The sequence below is a fragment of the Sceloporus undulatus genome, chromosome 2 (assembly GCF_019175285.1).
Source record: "Sceloporus undulatus isolate JIND9_A2432 ecotype Alabama chromosome 2, SceUnd_v1.1, whole genome shotgun sequence".
NCBI lineage: Eukaryota > Metazoa > Chordata > Lepidosauria > Squamata > Phrynosomatidae > Sceloporus > Sceloporus undulatus.
In genome coordinates this window covers 168244506-168266606 of record NC_056523.1, presented here as the reverse complement: position 1 = coordinate 168266606, position 22101 = coordinate 168244506, and the positions used below count along the sequence as shown (strand labels likewise).

The 22101-nt window shown below is 44.5% G+C and overlaps 1 protein-coding gene across 1 annotated transcript in view; it reads left to right on the top strand.

Annotated features, from left to right (window-relative positions):
- Positions 1–17015, top strand: part of RBMS2 (RNA binding motif single stranded interacting protein 2) — an 82304-nt gene extending 65289 nt beyond the window's left edge. Inside the window, exons 5-14 of the mRNA XM_042452264.1 lie at positions 24–181; positions 5357–5436; positions 9117–9226; positions 9839–9885; positions 10042–10135; positions 11052–11102; positions 11403–11513; positions 11628–11714; positions 12939–13025; positions 16701–17015. Of these exons, the coding sequence (XP_042308198.1) occupies positions 24–181; positions 5357–5436; positions 9117–9226; positions 9839–9885; positions 10042–10135; positions 11052–11102; positions 11403–11513; positions 11628–11714; positions 12939–13019 (819 nt within the window). The 3' untranslated portion in view covers positions 13020–13025; positions 16701–17015. The remainder of the gene's footprint in view (positions 1–23; positions 182–5356; positions 5437–9116; positions 9227–9838; positions 9886–10041; positions 10136–11051; positions 11103–11402; positions 11514–11627; positions 11715–12938; positions 13026–16700) is intronic.
- The last annotated feature ends 5086 nt before the right edge of the window (positions 17016–22101 follow it).

Genomic DNA, 22101 nt, shown 5'->3' with positions numbered 1-22101 from the left:
GCCTGACTTCCTTGTTTCCATAGCAACAGGAACAGGATCCTACCAACCTCTACCTGTCAAACCTGCCTTTGGGCATGGACGAGGCTGAACTGGAGTCAATGCTGAAGCCATTTGGACAAGTCATCTCCACACGCATCCTGCGCGATGCCAGCGGCACCAGCCGGGGAGTGGGCTTTGCCAGGTGAGGAAGGAAGGCAAGCAGGGTAGGATAGCTTTCCTTGTTCAGTGGCACACTGCCTTGTGCTTCAGTCCTAAACAGTGTATGCATTTTTATGCATGATTATCCTGACACCATGGTGGTAGCTTGGACATGTGTGCTGCCTAATGTTCATTTCCTTCTCAGATCACTGCACATTCATTTTCCCCCTCTGTTGGTAAGGTGCTATGTTCTCACAGAAATCCTCAGATACTTGTCCATGCATTGACCTGCAGCTCTCACATGAATGAGAGTCTTGGCCTAAACCTGTTTCTATAAGCATGTGGTTCCACAAGGGCTTTTACACAAACACTTGCTTGGACAAAATTCTTCCTTAGGCATGGCAAGCTTGCAAGTGATTGACTGATTCATTTATTGCCATTTGTCAGCCCTGGAACTCAGGGCAGCCCTTTAAAGATTAAAACAAAAAGAGCTAAAAGTGCAACATTAAAATATACAAATGTTAACAGGTAATTATTATATCAATAGAGTTAAAGCAATTTTAAGACATATCTATTAAAAAGCAAGAAACCCAGCCACTACTGCACATTATTTAGGGCTGTTTCCCTATAAAAAATCAGTTCCCAAAAGCCTGTAGAAACAAGAAACCACCCTTCCTTGCTTCCAGAAGGCCACTGTGGAGGATGCTCATCTAGTCTCTCTGTAAATGAAGTTTCAGAGTCAAAGAGCAGTTGCTGAGAAGGCCCTCTCCAGTATTCATGCCAGTGGGAGTAGTGAAAGAGAGAGAGAGACTTCCCTGAAGCTTTCAAAACCTAGAAGGGTCATATAGGACAATATGAACCACCAGATAACTTGGCTTCAATCCATATAGGGCTTTATAGGTCATAACCAGTATTTGGAATTATGCCAAGAAACAGACTGATAGCTAGGGGAGCTGTAGTAACAAGGGAGTTGTGTATTCCCTATAACTAGCCTCAGTCAACAGTCTGGCTGCAGCTTTTCAGACCAGCTGAAGTTTCTGACCATTCTTCAAAGGCAGCCTCATGTAGGACATTCCATTTAACATAGAAAGCTAGGTATAGAATACGCCCAGCATAGGAACAGGGTCAAATACCATGTGGATCAGACCCATGATCGTCATGGACAACATGAATTCCTGAGCCTCTCATGATGGACATCTCAGCATGGATGTCAAAGTGCTCCAAACCAACAAGCCAAGTGGACTCACAACACTAATCCCAAGACCACCCTGGCTAGCTCAGGAAGGTAGACTGTTGACCAACTATATGGACAGTACACCTACAGAATCATTTTTCTGCCTTGGCCACCCACCATCAAACACATACACTGTGGACTCTGGAGTAGGTGAAGGAAGTGGAATCCAGATAGGCCACCATGTTTCTCCCTCTCTAAGTCTTGCCTCCTCCTGTGTAGACACCACTGGCATGCATAATTGAGAAAGATTACCCTAGCACCACCATCCACTCATATTTAAAAAATATGAAATACCCCTGTTCTTGGTGCAGAGAGGAGGTTGCATTTCAACATATAGTGGCCCCTTCCTATACGCGGCAAATCCGTTCTGGGACACACACACCCGGTACAGTACTGGAAAAACCACGTATGGTTAAGTCCCATTATTTTCTATGGTGGTGCGTTTCCATGCCTGTGGCGCCTGCACCATTTTGTCCACTGTGGCTTGCCTTATGCGTAAGCTCAAATCCGTGTAAGGCAAGGCCGTGTGTGGTGCAGGCACACTGGATATCACAGGCCTTAGTGGATTATAGGAAGTTAGGAACAACCCAGAAAAACGCAACTGTTTGAGTTTTTCTAACCTTTGCAAGTTTGGTATGGATGTTATTTTTCAGAGACATTGCCATGTTAATCTGGAATATCAGTATGCTAAAGAATCTTGTAGCACTTTTGACTGAGCAAAAGAATTTGTAACAAAAGCTTATGCTGCAATGTCCTTTGTTCCATTAGTCTCCAAGGTGCTACAAGATGCCTTTGCATAGGGATGTTTTTATGTTTAGCAAGAGGATCAGCTTCCTAAACTAGTACCCTCCCCCCATGCCTTCAAAGCCATTTCTCTTGGTGCTTAGGAATCTTTAGGGTAGGAATTAGCAACTTGTGTTGTTGGAGTGCATCCCTCACCACTGGAAATATACCGTATTTTCTGGCATATAAGACGACTGGGCTTATAAGATGACCTCCAACTTTTATTATAAAAAAATAGAGTTTAGGATATACTCACCGTATAAGGATAACCCTATTCCTCGGAAGCCAGCAGCCAGCCGTGCACGCACACGCCGGCTTCTAAGGGGCTTCCGAAGGCCCCTTAGAAGCCGGCGTGAGGCTGCTGGCTCCCCAGGCCTCCGGAGGCCTGAGAAGCCGGTGGCCCCAAAGCACGCGCGCCAGCTTCTAAAGGCACTCCAAAGGCCCCTTAGAGGCCAGCGCGGGGCTGCTGGCTCCCCAGGCCTCCGGAGGCCTGAGAAGCCGGCGGCCGAGCGAGTGCACCCAGCGTACAAGATGGCCCTCGACTTTTGACCCAATTTTAGTCGTCTTGTATGCCGGAAAATACGATAGTTAAACAACATTTTCAGTGCCTCACTTTGCTCACCACTGGTTTAGTGTTATGTACTGTGCGAATCTGATCCATGATGTTGTGAGTTTTCCTACCCACCCCCTTTCAGTACACACCAAAGTTGCTGGCATGCACCACAGATGGAGAAATTCATAGTTTGATGGTCCTGATTCACACAGTACTAAAACAATGTGATGACCACAGTATCTAGTTAGGTTTATGAAGAACTGTTGTGAACAAGAGCACTGATGGAGCAATGAGGCTAGCAATTGGGAGTGTCTGAGTATGGGACCATAAAAGACTTGGCCCTAAATGAGGAAGAACAGAAATAATTACTTAGGGTAGGACATAACTTTTTATGTTTTTATGTTAATTTTATACTGCTTTAACTAGTTGATTTTAATTATTTTAAAATTCTCATTGTAAAGTTTTAAAAATCTTCACCTTTGAGGATCGAGGCAGGTAACAGCAATACAATATACAACAATAAAAACAACAAGCCCCACAAGACCCCGACCCAACCCTCCCTCCCAACTATAAAATTAAACAGTAAAAAATGTTTAAAAAGTACATAACAAAGTTAAAAAACAAATCACAAATAAAAATAATAAAAGGATGGGGATTCAATTGGTTCTGGACATTATCAATCGGGGAAGACCTGCCGGAAAAGAAAGGTTTTTGTCGTTTCTTTAAAAGCCTCGAGTGAGGATAATTGGCGAATCTCTTCCGGCAGGTCATTCCAAGTTTTTGGAGCAGTGACAGACATTGTAAAGTTTTTAAAATGTTTTTATCTTGTGAACCACCTTGGGTCCCTTTCTGGGAGAAAGGCGGCATTAAATTAAAATAAAATAAGGAGCACAGTTAGAGATGGCAAACCTTGAAATTTTTTATGAAAGGCACTGAGGACCTTTGTCTTTCTACCTCATATAGAGCCAGCAAAGTATTGTGGTTTGGATATTGGACTTGGGATACTAGGGTTTGAATCACAGCTTGGCCACGTAAACCCACTGGGTGACCTTGGGCAAGTCACACTCTCTCAACCTCAGAGGATGGCAATAGCAAACCCCCTCTGAAGAAACTTGCCAAGAAAACCCCATTATAGGGTCACCTTAGGGTTGCCATAAGTTGGAAATGACTTGAAGGCACACAACACACACACACAGAGCAAAAGAAAAAGGCTGGCTCCAGGTCATACCCATTATTTTCCTGAAAATTATCCAATCTCACTGGCCCGTATTTGCCAGGTTGTAGAAATACTTTAGGATTTACATATCCCAAGGCCAGGATGACGTTTGAATGCTGTGGCATGTGGGTGAACAGCCACATTAATTCCACAGGCTCATCTTTGTGTGCTAGTAGCATGGTGTAGTGGTTTAAATGTTGGACTAGGACACTGAGAGACCAGGGTTCAAATCTCTGCTTAGCCATGGAAACCCACTGGGTGACCTTGGGCAATTCAAGTTGCCAACCTTGGAGGAAGGTACGGGCAAACCCCTTCTGAATAAACTCTGCCAAGAAAACACTGTGATAGGTATGCCTTAGGGTCTCTGTAAGTTGGAAAAGACTTGAAGGCACACAACAAAAACAATGGTGGTAGTAGAAGCTACATCCTGCTTTGTCCTAGAATGCCCCTCTACCAGGTTTCCATCTCTTACTGGATAAAGCCTGGTTCCTTTTTTTCCTGCTCCACTGGAACATTCTCTCATCATCACCTCATATTGAGGGAGGGGATTGAGAACTGCTGCTATGTCATTTCTGAAAGGAGAAGTAGGAATGATAGGATAATAAGGGTTAACTGGACTAGGCTTTATTGTTCCTGATGTAATAAGAATAAAGTTAAAACAAAGGATTGCTGGGGAGGGATAGAGGCTCATATTCCCCATTTGACTGAGCCACTCTTCCTCCTTCCCCTTCCCACTGCCACATGCAGCAGCTGTCAGTTATTTTCTCCCTGGTGGTGGGAATGCCTGTACAGTGGCCCTTTAAAGAGGGAAATGATAATTGGAGAGTAATGCATGCTAGCCTGACAGTACGTAAACAGTGGCCAGCATTCTTGAGAACTCTTTGCAGTACTGGAATCTGATCATCTGGAATTGAGGGTGACTTACCATAGGTGGTTTGACAAATGTAGGATGACAAAACTGAATGGTCCATTGTTCTTTATGTTTCCCAGGCTTGTCATAATGTTAGATTTTGCACTCCTAGATTCAGTTTTAAAAGTCATTGCATGGGAATGTTACCTGAGAGTTAGTTATCTACATGACTTTTCCAATCTGTGGCCAAAGGCCTGTTGAATATTGTTTATGGATTAAGTTCTGAGGAAGTCATGTGTGCCTACTTCCCTTAGAATCACATTAAAAATTCAAGTTCTTGAACATAAGGGAGAGGGTGACAGCTGATTTGTGGGTACTAAGTAGTATTCTATCTTCTAGGGGTGCCAACATTTACAGGCTTGCCAACAATCTACTGCATTTTCAACAACTATGCCCCATACTTTAAGGCAATAAAGAGCAGGTGGTTTATAAACTTGTTTTAAGTTGATACCCATCACTGAAAAGATTTCACACGCTCATGACTCCATCTTCCCTGATGGTTTCTTTTCATTTCTTCCTCAGAATGGAATCTACGGAAAAGTGTGAAGCGATCATCACCCATTTCAATGGCAAATATATCAAAACACCCCCAGGGGTACCAGGTGAGCAAGGAAGGAGAATGGCATACAAAACAAAGACTGTAGTAGAATATATAGAGCATGATGGTAGGTGAACATAGTTTCTACATGTTAGAGTCATAAGATAGCTTTTCCTGTGCTTTCACTGTGATTGTCTTGGCCAGAGTAACAGCTGGCATAGATGGTAGTCATGGCATGATGATAGAGGTGAAATGGCTGTGGTGATTGGAGCAGAAGACCCATCAGTGGAACCCATCTCTGACAGAAGACAAAGTGCCCCTGCCAGCTTCAAAGCTGCATAGAAGCCAGCTGGGCAGCAGTCTCTGGAGAAGAGATAGCTTTGGTGGTTTTCTATTATTGTTGCTATTTTTTATTTATTTATAGCCCATCTTTCTCCCGATATAGAGACTCAGGGCAGCCAGCAACAAATTTAAAACTATAATTTTAAAACAGTGCAAAAGCATTAAACAGTATAAATATAAAGTTTAAAAAACAATTAAACAATTATGAAAGTTGAAAACATTAAACATTAAAAATATTATTGCATAACATTTTAAAAGCCCATCCATCATCAGTTTGAAAAGCCTGATGGCACAGTTTTTACCTGCTGCAGAAAGGAGAGGAGGGATGGGACCATCCTGGCCTCTCTAGGGAAGAGAGTTCAGAGTCTAGGAGCAGCCACTGCGAAGGCCCTCGCCCTCGCCCTTGTTCTTGTCAAACAAGCCTGAGAGGGTGGTGGGACAGAGAGAAGGGCCTCTCCTGATGATGATAATAATAACAATAATAATATATTTATTTATATCCCGCCTCTTCCGCTTTGAGGATCGAGGCAGGTAACAGCAAAGTGAATACAATATACAACAATAAAAACAACAAGACCCACAAGACCCCGACCCAACCCGCCCTCCCAACTATAAAATTAAATAGTAAAAAATGTTTAAAAAGAACATAACAATATATCAACGTTAAAAAACAAATCACAAATAAAAATAATAAAAAGAAGGGGATTCAATTGGTTCTGGACATTATCAATCGGGGAAGGCCTGCCGGAAGAGAAAGGTTTTTGTCACCTTTTTAAAAGCCTCGAATGAGGATAATCGGCGAATCTCTTCCAGCAGGTCATTCCAAGTTTTTGGAGCAGTGACAGAAAAGGCCCTCTGGGAGGTCACCACCAGTCTGGTCTTTCTAGATTGTAAGAAGTTTTTCCTGGAGGATTGGCGTGTGCGGGAAGGATTGTATGGGAGGAGGCGTTCCTTCAAGTAGACTGGACCCAGGCCATGTAGGGCTTTATAGGTGATAACTAACACCTTGTACTGTGCCCGGAAGCTAATAGGCAGCCAATGTAGTGATTTTAAAATAGGTATAATATGGTCAAACAGGGATTTTCTGGCGACCAGTCTAGCTGCCATGTTTTGTATCAATTGGAGCTTCCGGACGTGGCACAAAGGTTGCCCCATGTAGATTGCATTGCAGAAATCAAGATGAGAGGTTACTAGAGCATGTACAGCTGTTTCTAGATCCCGCTGCTCCAGGTAGGGGCGCAACTGGCGTATCAGCCGAAACTGATAGCAGGCACTCCTGGCTGTTGCATCAATCTGAGAAGACAGTTGAAGCGACAAATCCAGGAGCACCCCCAAGCTGCGGATGCAGTCTTTCAGGGGAAGTGTAACCCCATCTAGAACTAGCGAACTTATCTCCATACCCGGATTGGGGTTACCTATCATGAGTACCTCCATTTTATTTGGATTCAGCTTAAGTCTATTTTCCCTCATCCAATCCATTACCGACTTCAGGCAGTCATTCAGGGGGAGATGCCCTCCTTGGTCACTGAAACAGTCCAAGACATAGAGAAATAAATTTGGGTGTCATCAGTGTACTGATAACACCCCGCCCCATGTCTCCGGATGATCTCACCCAGCGGCTTCATGTAAATGTTAAACAGCATGGGGGACAGAATGGCACCCCGAGGGATGCCAGATGATCATCTTAGCACTCTAATGGACTCATAAAGCGAGATGTGGTCCTTCAAGTAACCTGGACCCTAGCTGTATAGGGCTTCCATAGTCATTCCCAACCCACCTCTGTTGTATTTTGCTGCTTCAATCACTCTCACACTTTCTGTTTTCATTGGTGCTTGAGATAAAAAGAAGAGAAAGAATATTTTGCAGAACTTGGGGAGGTCCCAGTTTTGGACTCACAACTCTCAGAATTCCCCAGTCGACATGGCCAGTGACCATGCTGGCTGGAAGGTTTGGGGAGTTGTATTCCAAAAAATGCTGGGATTTTGGAACATGTAATCCAGTATTTTTCTACTAACGTTACTTTATAAGTGAGGAAGAAAACCTTGTCTTTGGAAGGGTTCAGTTCCTTTTCTCTGCACACCCTTTTTATTTAATGTGTACCATCACATGCATGTTTTGCACATGATGGGACACAAAGACAATAAGCATAACTAACACCTATCACTTCTAGTCAGACCCCTAGTCCATTGTATGGCATGGTATTGTTCATATACAAGGCATTTCTTTCAAGAGGAGCTTGTACCACCACCAGTAGATTTTACTGAATTTGTAAACTGATTGTGCCAGCACAAAGTTGTAGTTTCAATGTTGGACCCTCGGAGACCAGGGTTCAAATCTTCATTTGGCCATGGAAACCCACTGAGTGACCTTGAGCAAGTCATACTTTGTCTCAACCTCAGAGGAAGGCAATGCAAACCCTCCTGACCTGATCTTGTGAAGAAATCCCTGTGATAGATTTGCCTCAGCATCATGATAAGTGCAAAATGACTTGAAGGCAATCAACAAGAAGAAGTAACTGGCTGATTGGCATGTTGATCGAAGGAGAGTAAATCCCAGATGAATGTTCTGTAGACAAGTGGCCCATGTGGGCTGTCATTGAAGGTGTACAAGAGCACTTTTCCTTCTGTGAGAGAAAATTGAAATGTGTTCCTGTTGGCTAGCAGCTAAAGCAAACACTAACTGTGGACCAAACAAAACATAGGATATCTCACAAGCCTGAGTGTCTGTCTGGTTTTATATTGAAAGCTCCCATTTCTTTGTGGATACAGGTAGATGTTTCTCATGAGGAAAGTTCTGTGTGCCTGGCATTGGTGTTAAGAGTGACAATCTATTCAGTTTAATGCCAATAGTGTTAATAAGGACTATACCATGTTGGGGCTTCTCATGTGTTCTGGTTCACCTTGTACCTAGCTAATAGCCCACTCCACAGATATTTATCAACTGTGAATGTTTTATTTGTCTTGAAGCTGGAGGAGAAAAAACAAGCAGGTTGTCTATAGGCTGTGGGGAATTATATTGGTGTGAGGGAACTCTCATTAAATAGGAAAGGAGCATAGAACCAGCAGCCAGAGCAGTAGGGATTACTTGTTTAGTGAAAGAGGCACAGTTTGGTTACCTTGTTGTGGGTCTTAACATATTCAGGACTAAAGGCAGCAATACAGCAGGCTGGTGTCAGAGGTGAAGATTAACAAGGATCAGAGCTAGGACGGATCTTGGAGTGGCATTCAGAACAGGCAGGTCAGCGAGGTGGCTCAGCTAAGCTGTTAAGAAGTGACCTTTATCTTGGGACTGAAGCACACTAGCAGAGCTTCAGAGTTGGGGAACATCACAGGAACAAGGGGGATACAGATGTGAAATCAGTAGAGCATCTCAGTGCTAACTTAACTCTCTCTCCCTGTGCAGCACCCCCAGATCCGTTGCTTTGCAAATTTGCTGATGGCGGCCAGAAGAAACGGCAGAATCAGGGCAAATATGTGCAGAATGGACGAGCCTGGCCACGGGAAAGTGACACGGTAAGAAAAAGGGCAGGAGAGAACAGGAGGTCTAAATATGCCAGAAAGCAGGTTTGCATGAATATGCACATGCTTCTAAACTCAGCTTCCTTAACCAGTTCACAGCTGTGAGTTGGAGGTGGTGGTGGAGGCACATTCCAGAGTTTGGACAAGTTCTTTTTTGGATTAAAATTCCCAGAATCTTCCAGCCAGTGGCCACTCTGGCCTGGGTAATTCTGAAAGTTAAAAGGTCAATTGTCCATGCTGTGGCATTTCCCCCTGCTTCTCCTCCCTTTCTGACTGCTGAGCCAGCAAAAGGGCTTATTTCTGCCTGGAGCAGACTGGAGAATCAGTCTTTTCCTTCCATTCACTGTCCAGGCAAGGGAAAGTGGAGAGGCCTGGGCAGAAACTGATGGGCCAGCTGAGGAATCATTATAGCTCATGCCTGACTTGTGCACTGAAGTTCCTCATCTCTGCTGTGCCAGTTTTGCCTGCCAGCCTAGTTGAGGGTCCAGCTGGCGAGACTCAAAATGTGTCCCTAAGAACAGAAGAAGTTACTGATGGGTTCTAAAAGGTGAGGAGAAAATGAAAATGCATGGGTCCATATATAAACTGTACAATATTTCCATGCAGAGCGGGATGACCTTGACCTATGACCCCACGACAGCACTACAAAATGGGTATGTCCTCTAATTTACCTTTGGTTTGCCTTCATGATTCCCAAAGGACCTGGCAGAATAATATCTGAATGCCAGCCTCTGGGGATGGGGATGTTAATTCAGACCTCTCTCAGTCTTGGCAAGAGGTTTGAACATTTTCTCCCCCAACCTCTGCAGATTCTACACAACGCCCTACAGCCTGGCTCCTAATAGGATGATTGCCCAGACTGCGCTCTCCCCTTATCTCCCATCGCCTGTTTCCTCTTACCAGGTACGTATCTCACACAATCCATCTGTACCAAATATTGATGGAGGCAACCTTGGACTTGTGCCACCATATGAAAGGAGATTGGGCAGCAGCAATAAACATCCCGCATCATTGTATTTGTCTAGGGTGGGCTGTGTAAATGCAGAAAATTCTGAGCAATAATGTGGCTCTGTTGACTGAGAATCAGTCTAAGATATTGAAACACAACATTGTGGCTGAGGGGCAACTTGGTATGGTAATGGTATATGCATTAGTTTAAACTCAGACATGGAAAAATGGAGGTTAAGGGTATGATTTTTAAAGCTAAATGGGCATGGGGAGGGGAGTGGGTACTAAATGTGTGCCCTGCTTGTGTGGCTTATTTCGTAGCTGTCTCCCTGAATAGTTTCCTAATCAGCTGAATTCTGATAACAGAACCTGAAGCTTGGATAAAGGAAAAGTGGGAGCAGAGGCTGAGATTATGGAATGAAATGAATGGTTGAGTCAATGAGAATTTAGTTATCCTCAGAACACATCCAGTGTTACTATGAAAATATGACCCACCTTAATCTTGATTTCATATTTGAATGTTGTCCATTTAAACCATCCCCTCTTGCCCCAGTGAGTTCCCTCCAGTAGTATTCATGCTCCTGTTTGAGACTTCTGATTCTGTCAGTCCCACCTATCATGACCAATACTCAGGGATGATGGGAATGATAATCCAAAGTGTCTGGAGAACCAGGGAAGCCTGGTTCAACCATACTGCTGTTGCATCTGTTTTGATGCTTAGGAGTTTGAACTGTGAATCCATGTTTCAAGTCCAGTCTCATCCATACATTGACCACGTGGCCTTCAATGTTGGAGTGACTTTTTGAGGATTAAGAAATGCTGACAGAATATGTGAGAAATGTATTATATAAATATTTCTTCTTATGACTAGGTTCATAGCCCGTCCTGGATGCACCATCAATCGTACCTCATGCAGCCCACGGTGAGACCCCTTCCTCCCAAACTGTCCAGCCTGGATCCCTTGTCTCATGGCATTTTTGCAAGTGACAATAAGAGGGTCTTTTAGCTGGGAGTGTCTCCTCTGTCTGCACAGACATCTTGGGGGAATCTGTGTTTGGTATCACAGTCTCCTCCATCATAAGTTACTCACTATCCTTTAGAGGCCATTTTCCTTTGTTACCACATTCCTACCATTTTGTCTCTAATTCATTCTCTCTCTCTTTGTGTGTGTGTGTCAATGTGTGCCTTGCGCTCACACATACTCTCCCTTCTTGCCAAGCAGGGGACTGTGCTGACACCTGCCATGGATCATGCCATTTCCATCCAACCCACCTCCATGATGGGACCCCTCACCCAGCAGCTGGGCCATCTGTCCCTCAGCAGTGCTGGCACGGTAAGAAAATTCTTCCTTCACTCCCTTTCCTCCTCCTCCTCCTCCTCCGCCGCTGCCGCTGCCACTCAGGTGCTCTGCAGGCTCTTGACATTAGCTCTCCTTCCGCTTCCCTAGTATATGCCGGCAGCAGCAGCAGCAGCTATGCAAGGAGCCTACATCCCCCAGTACACACCGGTGCCTTCCTCTAGTGTTGCAGTTGAGGTAAGGAGTCACTTTCATTTATTCTGCTCAAACTGGTGGTCACTTGCCTGCCACTGATTTATCTCATTGTATGCACACGTATCATGGCTAGTGTGATTATCAGCTGGGATGATCATCCTGCTCATGCAGGGACTCTTGATCTGCACTGGTAACATGGGTTTATGTGCTTACAGAACAGAAATACTGTAGATTGGTTTTGGCCCATGGATGTTCAACATCTGTCCAGTGGAGATTCTCTGTCCAGTCTGAAGAGATTTCCTCTGAAGCTCTTCCAAAAACCCAACCCTAGCCCCCCAGAAAGTGAAGGGAAGAATCCCTGCTTTTATCTCCAGTCAGGGAATGGAGATATCTCCAGTCTTTCAGGGTGTACCTACATTGTGGAAATAATGGTGTAGACATTAAGTGTTGTAGCTCCATCTTATGGAATCCTGGGATTTGTGGGTTTACAAGGTCTTTTCTGCCAAAGTGTGCTGGTGCCTCAAAAAACTGCAAATTCCAGGATTCTCTATGTTGGAGCCATGGCAATTGAAGTGGTGTCAAGCCGCATTATTTTTGCATTGTAGATGCAGCAACAGCCAGTAGTCCTGACTGAGAAAGCAGGTCTTTTACAAAGAGAATTTGCACTGTTAACTCCAATCCTGACTGGAGAGAACATTTGTGAAATGCCTGTCCTCTCCATCAGGAGCTGTAAGAGGACTGTTTCTGATTGGAGTAAGAGTGCTGACTCATTTGGGAGCAAGTCCTAGAAGCCTTGCTACAGTACAAATTATGCCAGAAGTTTATTTTTCTGCCCTATAACTGTATTGCCAGCTGAGGGAAGGCAAATGGGAGGAGGCTACATAACAGCACAAAGATTGGAAATTGAAATGGGTCAGGGTATATGGGGTGGGGGTAGATGACAAGGTACTTGAGACCCAGTCACATCCTGTAATTGGCTCTTCTGTTAGTGAGCTGTCTTTACACCACAATTGGTGTAGTTAAGCCATGCTGGCTGAGGAATTCTGGGATATGTGGTCCAAAACAGTGGCTTGCCTAAGCTGCACTTCAGAGAAAGGAATGCCACAAGATATGGAACTCTCATCAGTAGGATTGTCATTTTACCCATGGAGTCCAGTCTCTCTACAACGCTATGGATGACTTCACCTCATGCAACTCAGTAGGGTTGACATGTTGGGGAAAAGAAACATCTGCTATCATATTTCTTCCATTAATATTTTATTACAGGAGAACAGTGGTCAGCAGAGCCACGTGACAGTGGAATCCCCATCAGATCATGCTGCCTACCCGTATCAGTACAACAAGTAACAACAGGTAGGGTTGAGTAGGCAGAGGGAGGGGGCATATTGTGGGGGGCAGGATGGAATATTTATCTTCTGGGGTAGCAGATTCAGGATTTCTTGAACAGTTCCAGAAGGGATGGGGATGGAATATGGTGCTGTGGCCTAACGCCAAAAGAGAGATCCTGAGCACCTTTCTCTTTCTCTGTCCCACCCAGTCTCAGCTCCCAGCCAGTGGTGTCACCAGGCTTGGTGACACCCATTGTAATGTGGGGCTGCCAGGGAGGTGGAAGCAGGCTGCCCCACGTTCCCTCTCCCACTGCCTTGCTCACCTGTCATCCTTGCCACTGCCCCTGGAGAGAGAGCTGGACCAGCAACAAAGCCATGAGGGGTGCACTCACCCCTATGCCACAGCAGCAGGAGGGCCCCCTCAAGTGTCACCCTTCTTCCGGGGTGTCACCTGGTGTGGTCTGCACCTCATGTAAATGCCCAGTGATTCCACTGCTCCCAGCCATAGGTGAAAAGAAAGAACTACAGGCTCGCCAGGAGGAGCCCTGTCCTGCCTGGTAAGAGCTTGACATGCAGGGAGTTCTTGGCTTGATTGCAAGGTTCCAATCTCCAAAAGTGCTCCATTTAAGGAGGGGTTGAAGAGGATCTCCCATACCTAGCTACTCTTGAGCCCATCAGCAGGAGTGCTGCAGGGGCCAACTAGCCTGCTGCATGACAGCAACCCATGGCTTGAGTCCTAACCTGCTATTTTTCTGAATAAAAATGACTTACCAAGTAGCATCTCAGCGGGAACTATTGCCACACCCCTAACCACATCTCACCCACATTATCCTTTCTCCTCCTTCTCCTCCCCCCCACACCCCATTTAACAGACTTCCTCATATATCCTGGCAGCAGTTCCCCTCATGCTTGTAGCCCCCTTTTAGAGTCTAGGTCAGAGAGTGGGGTGGCAGTGGTTGTGGGTCTTTGGTGGATTGTGTTTATAAGAGCTCTCTTCTTCAGGGATGTAAGGGATAATCTAAAGCGGGCAAATAGGCAACAGCCAAGACCTGTTGCCAAGTAACATACTCATAGAATGTAGACTGTTTGCATTTTGTCATGATTTCACCTTAATGCTTAATATTGTTCTATGTGTGTGTCACTCTCTCTCTCTCAATTACATTGATCCATTTTATCTGTCTATCTACCTACCTACCTATCATCTATTTTTCTGCCAAATGAGGTTAACATTTGAGGCAGCTGATGAAGCTGGCTCCAGTCTGCAAAAGTTTGTACTACTATGGTTAATTGGTTCATCTCATCAAAGTCTCTATTTGGTTTGCTCTGACAGAGGGATGCTACTGGTCCTCAGAAATTTTGGGCAGCTCTAGACTGAGAAGTGTCTAGTGACTCCGTTAATGAGGTTATCTTGGAACAGTTTCAGTCTATGAGTACTGATGTAGACAAGCTGCTTGGTAAGGTAAAAAAAACCACCTGCTCTCTCGATCCCTGTCCACCTTGGCTGGCCATCCAGGGAGGTGAGGCAACTCTGAAGTTGTTACAATCTATAATTAATGCCTCCTTCAGGAAAGGTGGTTTTCCATCTAGTCTGAAATTAGCAGTGGTAAAACCCATTCTAAAGAAACCTTCCCTAGATCCCCTGGACAAAAACAATTACCGACCAGTATCTACTCCCCTTTCTGGGTAAGGTGATCGAGAGGGCAGTTGCAAACCAGCTCCAAGCAGTCTTGGATGACACCAATTATCTTGATCCATTTCAAACTGGCTTCAGGTCAGGATACAGAGTTGAAACTGCCCTGGTCGCCTTGGTCGATGATCTCCGTCTGTACATCGACAGGGGAAGTGTGGCCCTGTTGGTGCTCTTGGACCTCTCAGCAGCTTTCGATACCATATACCATGGTATCCTTCTGGAGCGCTTGAGGGAACTAGGAATTGGAGGCACTGCTTTGCAGTGGTTCCGGTCTTATCTCTCGCGCAGGTTCCAGATGGTGTCGCTTGGCGACAGTTGTTCGGCCAAAAGGGAGCTCAGTTCGGGCATCCCTCAAGGCACCATACTGTCACCAATGCTATTCAACATTTACATGAAGCCGCTGGGTGAGATCATCTGGAGACATGGAGTGTGGTGTTATCAGTACGCTGATGACACCCAAATCTATTTCTCTAGGTCTCGGACTGTTTCAGTGACCATGGAGGGCATCTCTCCTCTGAATAACTGCCAGAAGTCGGTAATGGATTAGATGACGGAAAATAGACTTAAGTTGAATTCAAACAAAACGGAGGTACTCGTGATAGGTAACCCCAACCCAGGTTTGGAGATATATTTGCCAGTCCTAGATGGGATCATACTTCCCCTGAAGGACTGTGTCTGCAGCTTGGAGGTGCTCCTGGATTCGTCACTTCATCTGTCCTCTCAGATTGATGCGGCAGCCAGGAGCACCTGTTATCAGCTTCGGCTGATACTCCAGTTGTGTCCCTACCTGGAGCAGCGGGACCTAGAAATGGTTGTACATGCCCTGGTAACCTCTCATCTTGATTTCTGTAATGCACTCTACATGGGGCAACCCGTTTGCCATGTCTGGAAGCTTCAACTGATACAATACATGGCAGCCAGACTGGTCACCGGAAAATCTAGGTTTGACCGAATTACACCTATTCTAAAGTCATTACACTGGCTGCCTATTAGCTTCCGGGCTCAGTACAAGGTGTTGGTTATTACCTCCAATGCCCTACATTGCCTGGGTCCAGTCTACTTGAAGGAACTCCTCCTCCCATATAATCCTTCCCGTACACTCTGTTCCTCCGGGAAAAATCTTTTACATCCAAAAAAGACCAGATGGGTGGTGACCTCCTGGAGGTCTTTTTCTGCTACGGCTCCTAAAGCTTGGAATGACCTGCCAGAAGAGATTCGCCAATTATCCTCATTGGAGGCTTTTTAAAAAGCGACAAAAACCTTTCTCTTCTGGCAGGCCTTCCCTGAGTGATAACCGCCCAGAACTGATTCTATCTGTCCTTCCTACTATATCTCCTCATCATTCGCGGATTGTAGAATAATCTTGTAATGTTGTATTGTATTGTTATGTATTTTAATCATGTTTTATGTTAATTTTATAGTCTGGGAGGGAGGATTGGGTCAGGGTTTTGTGGGTTTTATTGTTTTTCTATTGTGTATCATAAACTCTGTTGTTACCTGCCTCGATCCCCTAACGGAAGAGGCGGGATATAAATAAATATTTTATTTATTTTTTATTTTTTATGATTTCACCACTGGTCAGCAGATGCATGATGAGAGGGCACACGCTGTACTGAGCAAGTTTCCTGCCTCTGTGCCTGGCTGGTAGTATTTCCTGCCACAATGTGCAAAGCTACTCTGACAGGATCATCCTGTACATATCCACTCAGCAGTGTGGTCCATTCTGTTAAACAAGGCTCATGACCAGGAAAGTGGGTCCAGCTTTGGCACAAGTGTGTACAAGGGGTTAAATGTCAGGAGCTAAGTGGGGTTATATGTGGTAGGTTTCCTCTATCATTTGCTTCTTTGTAGAGCTGTGGCCAGAAACAGGAAGGCGTAATGCTCAAAGGATATGGCTAAGGAGTCATGGTTAGGAATAACATTTGCAAAAGTGTGGGTTTCCCTCCTGAGCACATGCTGTTCCATCATATTTGCTGGCCAGCCTTGTAATTCCATTTTTCATCCTTTTAGTGCCATCGAGCAGCTCAGCTCTGAGCAATCACTTCGAGGGAGACAACTTTTTGTGTTCGTTTTTTTTTTAATTGTGCTGCGTTTAGAAGATGGAACCGTTTCTTGTTTTTGGATTTTCCCCCCTCTTTTTTTGGGCAAAGAAAATGGTTGTTTTGTTTTTGTTTTGTTTTTTAAGAAGGAAATAACCGCAATAGACTTTTGACACCAAGGAACCAAAGGAGGTTAGAGGTGGGGTGGAAAGGATATTCCCCCATCCTTTAGATGTACAGATGGACTAAGGACTATTTTAATACAAGGAAAACATTTTTGTGCGTGTGTGTGGGTGTGTGTGTTCGCGCGTTTTATTTTCTGGTTAACAACGAAATCAAATGCTTTGGATGCCACAAAATTTCCCAGAGAAGAACAGTTTCCCCCCCTTTCTTTCAGAAAGATGGCTCACCACCTCTGGGAGGAAATTTTTGCTCCTTTGGATTTGTTTTGTTTTGTTTTCTTTGATCACTTAAAAGATTTTTAAAGGACAAATATGCAAAAGTGTTTGAATAACTTTTTTTTCCTGGTTGTTTTATAAGAAAAAAGTTACTCTGAGAAAGCCCCACCTTGCAGCTGTAGGATAAAAAAATCAATGCAGACTTTTTTTCTTCTTCTTCCTTGGGGTTGGAGTTAAGGGAGGGAATTTTGCTTTGAAAGGATTATTTTATTATTTCAAGAGGGTAATTTTTTTTCTAAAAAAGACAAATTTACAAAAAAACAAAAAAAGGAAATCTACAAAAAAATCTACAAAAAAAAAGGAAATCTACAAAAAAAGTTGAACTTTTTGACAGCAGCGAGAGGGGCTTGCATAAAACTTGTCAAGCTGGAGGGAGATGAAGCAGCTGGTGGCATTCAATGAACTGAATATTACTATTTTTTGGCATAAACTGCCCCAGCTGTCACAGAGAGAGAGAGAAACAGAGTTTGCTTGAGACCTTCATTTCTGCCCTGTTTTGATGGGACCGATTCTCGCTGGATAGTTTGGACTCTGATTTGAGCTTCTGTGCGGACTCTTCTTTGCTTCCATCTGGATCTTCTCCCTCACCTGCCCTGCCCTGGATGAGGGGAACAATAAACTGACTGAGGAATCTGCTGCCAGTGATGTGTCATCACTTTTGGACTCTTGGACACTGAACGGACAGGTTGCCACCGCCGCCACCGCCAGCAACAGCAGCATTTCCTCCTCCACCCCTGGGTCACACTCTTTCTCTCACACACACACACACTCACATACACACACAGTGCCTTCTGCCCCCTGCGGTCTGGACTGTGCTGCCGTATGCCCTCTCCAATTCCTGCATGCCTGTCAAGCCCAGCTGCACAGTGCATCTTTTTTTTGGACAACCCAGTTGTGGCCGGCAGTGGCGGGAGAGGCAGGTGTTGATGCTTCCTGCTGGCAGGGATTGGGGGAGGCCTATTCCCGTTGCTTTAAAAAATACTAACCAGGGCGCATCCAGCCCCTTGCTGGAGCTGGCAGAACTCTTCCCTCCCTCTGAAACGGAGATCCTAGTTACTATGCACGTTCCCCACACCGTCCTCCCCCTCCGCGCACGCAGCCCTTGGTTGCTGGCTCCCCAGAATCGCAATAGCAGGTGACTATGTGCAATAATCCGGCCGTTCCTACAGCGCGTTTTCCCTGGAGAGCCTCTTGAAGGTACCAAGTGCTTTAGACACCTCTGCATGCTTCCCTTCTCTTCTTCCATCCTCCATCCATGGCCCCATTGCTTTCCCTCAACCAGATGGTGCTAAATGTCTTATCCTCTCTTTGCCACTGTAAGATCACCCCAGCCTGGTTGGCATTAAGCTGCCCCTTTCTTTCATCATATTTTGAAATGTTGCTTTCCCACATCTGATGGACTGATCATGAGAAATCTTGTCCAGCACCCTCTCCCCCCGCCATCACTCTTGAGGCCTAGCCTAGACCTTCAAGGAAATAGCTCTTATGCAGCTGACAATCAAGGAGGACTAATTGCAGAGACCATACGGGTGTCATGTGAACCAGGGAGGGAGGGAGCTGGGGGAGAATGAGCCAACATGAATATGAATATGTTGTGTTTGCGTGTGTGCGCTTGTTTGTGTATATGTGCATGCACCACCCATGTGCAAGGAGTTGTGATAGGATGGCATTTGAAGACGGGCCCCCGGTATCAACTGAGTTTGTGACTTACTCAGGGTGCATGTGTTTCCCTTTGTTTTTAAAGGCTTTTTACTTGGTGTGTATTTTATTTAAAATATTGACCTGATCAAACAGGATAAGGTTTATCACCAAGCAGGTGTGGCTTGAGGTTTTGAAAATGTAAGGATTCAGGCCTACCTGTTCATTTGTATAGCTCTTGCTCAGTTTGCCCACTTGGTTATCATCCTCCTCTTCTACTTCACTTGATGGTAGACAGGAATGGCAAGAGACTGGAGCCCACCAATTCCCCAGCAACACTTAGATACCAGTTAAAGAGAGATCTTGGGGTAAGCAGTGCTTGCTTAAAATCACCCTTTTGCCAGAACGCTGGCTTGGGTCCTTAATGAGTACTGAATTAGCCAGATAGCACTGCTCTTATTTTCAAGGTGCTGAGCAGAATCAAAGTGCCTTATTTTGGGAATGGCACTTGCCTTCATCTCTTAAAATCTTTCTTCCACAGCAGAATTCAAGGGCCAAACTGATTTTTGTACTAATAGGCCCTAATTACCAGGATAGACTTTATGGGATGGTTTAAGCCAAGCAGTCAGTAAATGGACTCCTGGTTCCAACTGAGTGTGGCTATTTGAGATGAAAACTGTGCCATGCAAATAGGGCACTGTCCCAGAGACATAAGGGGTACAACAACTCAACACATCAGTACCATCATTCTGCCACCCAATCATCAGCTTTCCAGCAGGCATAAACAATTGAGGGTTTAGATGATCTGCTATTTTACCTTCCTATGATGCTAGCACAGTGCAGTATTTAAAAGCATAGGTCTGATTTAGCCCCTGCAGGCCTTGACACATGTCACATTCAGCAAGTCCTTAAATTGAGTGGCAAAGGATTCAGGGTTGAATAATAAGCTCTAAATACATCCCAAAGGTGAGCAGCAACCCAAAGGATACCTTTGATATAAACAGCCACTTCCATGTCAGCATCAGGGTTTCCTAGCCTCCTCCCACCCACCACCCACTCACCGCAACACAGGACATAGTGCTGCATCTGAAACTCCTTCCCAAGTTTCAGGAGCAGCTTTTCAGGGACTGTGGAGGCAGGGAATATGCTTTTAGAAACAAGAGACGGGAACAAGAGGTGGCAGGTCCTCTCTGTAGACAGAGCTTGCTGTACTAACTCACTAGGTTTGTTTGGAAAGCCCCATTGGTCTGAACAGAAGTTATGAGAGAGCTTTGCTGCGTTTTTCTGTCACTTGCATTTATTTCAGTGTGACTTATGCAACAGGGTGTGTCAAACACCCCTTTCTTAATTCTGATTTCTTCCAAATTGAAATCACATTAAAACTGAGGTTCATGTAGACATGAGGCTTTTGGCAATATTCATGATTTTAGTTACCCTTCCCCCTCTATACAGGTTTTTTGGATTAACTCTGAGTAGAAAATACAGTAGGAATGTATAAATAGGATAGTAATGGCTTAGAATTTGAAAACTGGTTCATCCCAGTGTAGGCCTGGTGCTTAAAATGTTGATGGATGTCCCAAGGGAATTGTACCCTGATCATTGACTTAACAAAATTTATGTGAAAACTTGCTGCAATAGCAATGTTTACATATGTGCAACATTCCCAGGGTGTGATGCTTTACTCCTAGTTAAGATTAATCATGGTTTTACTTCCTAAATGAATGCTGATGCCAGGAAAGCATGTATGAGATCAGTTTGTTATCATGGTTTTCTTGGTACAGAAGGAATATCTAACTGTGATTAATACAATCCATTGTTTACAAACCCACTTTAGATTATAATTTTACATATTTGCAGCTAATTCTTAACCATGGCTCAGACATCCAGATGTAATGAGGCACTTAAAGATGGTTAAAAGGTGCTTAAAGGCCTTTAGATGATCAAATGCTAGCTTACCAAGACAGGATATCCACAAGCTTTGTGCAACCACAAATAGCCCCAGAATTACTGCTTTGCTGCTCCATGCAAATGAGCAGCAAAATCAATGAGGAAGCCAAACTTCACCATATCTTCCTTTTACATCAGAAACAATTGCTGCGATTAGTTGATTCCAAAGAAGCCTCTCTTTGAAACTTGGCTAGTTTTGAAGCCAGCAATCATAGGGAATATCCTGGCTTGCAATGCTAGAATTTCATTGTCTTAAACAGCCCAAGTCTATATGAGATCATCCCTTCCTCCAGTGTATATACTGTATATGATTCACTCTGTGGCAGCTCTAACATGCTAGGAATTTAGGATACAAATAAGCTGTTAAGAAAACCTTATTGTATCTAGCATGTAATTAATTCCGTGTCCATACAGGAGAGTGAATCCAGCAATTGTATATAAAGAACCCAATGTAGAACTAGCGAGAGATCCATTCAGCACATGGAAATGCAAAAAACAAAATGACTCCTCCCCCCAAAAAGCCCACATAGGAATGCATTTTCAGGTATGCAGCCTGGTTGTTAGCTACCACATTGCAACAAATATCTGGTTCCCATTGAACTGGGAATGCATATGTACATCTCAGGTCACAGATTGCTGTGTGTAACTAGTTGTCTATATCCAGAGCTAAACTGGAGACACATTATTCTAGGTATCTTGGAGTTAGATATTGCTAACACCATGATACCTAGAACAATGGTATGGGTATGGCCATACAACATATGAACTGGTCTAAGCTGCACCACCAGTTTTCTTGATCTAGGCCAGTGTTTCAGGTGTGGCCTTTTCTTCCTTCTCCCTCTCTTGTTCTTTTCCCAGTCAGTTGCACCAGGTTGCTCCTATGTGCTCTTTCAGCCACTCTCTGTGGACCTTTCCTTCTAGGCACAGGTTCTGTGTTTGAACTGATTTGGACTGAGTGGGAGTGTTTAGGGAGAGGGAAGTCACGTCAACTAGGTGGATGCCATTTTGCATAAAGCTGGTTGTTTTGTGTGGCAGATACCAGGCAGCTTTTGGAGAAGGAGGAGTTGGTGTTTGAGTACAGTCTCTTCTGATAGGAAAGGATGAAGAGCAGGTTAAGCCTTTACTTTCATTCAGATTCCCCAGCCACTTATTAGCCATTTTTCTTTTCAGTTTGCCATAGATAGGAAATATCAAGTCCCTCCAAGGGTAACAGCAGACTGCTTACCTTTAATTTTTGTAAAGAACCAGAGCTAAATTTTGGACTATAGCTCCTATTCTTGCTGGTTAATTCTGGAAATTGGTGGTCCAAAAAAATTAACACTGTGAAGC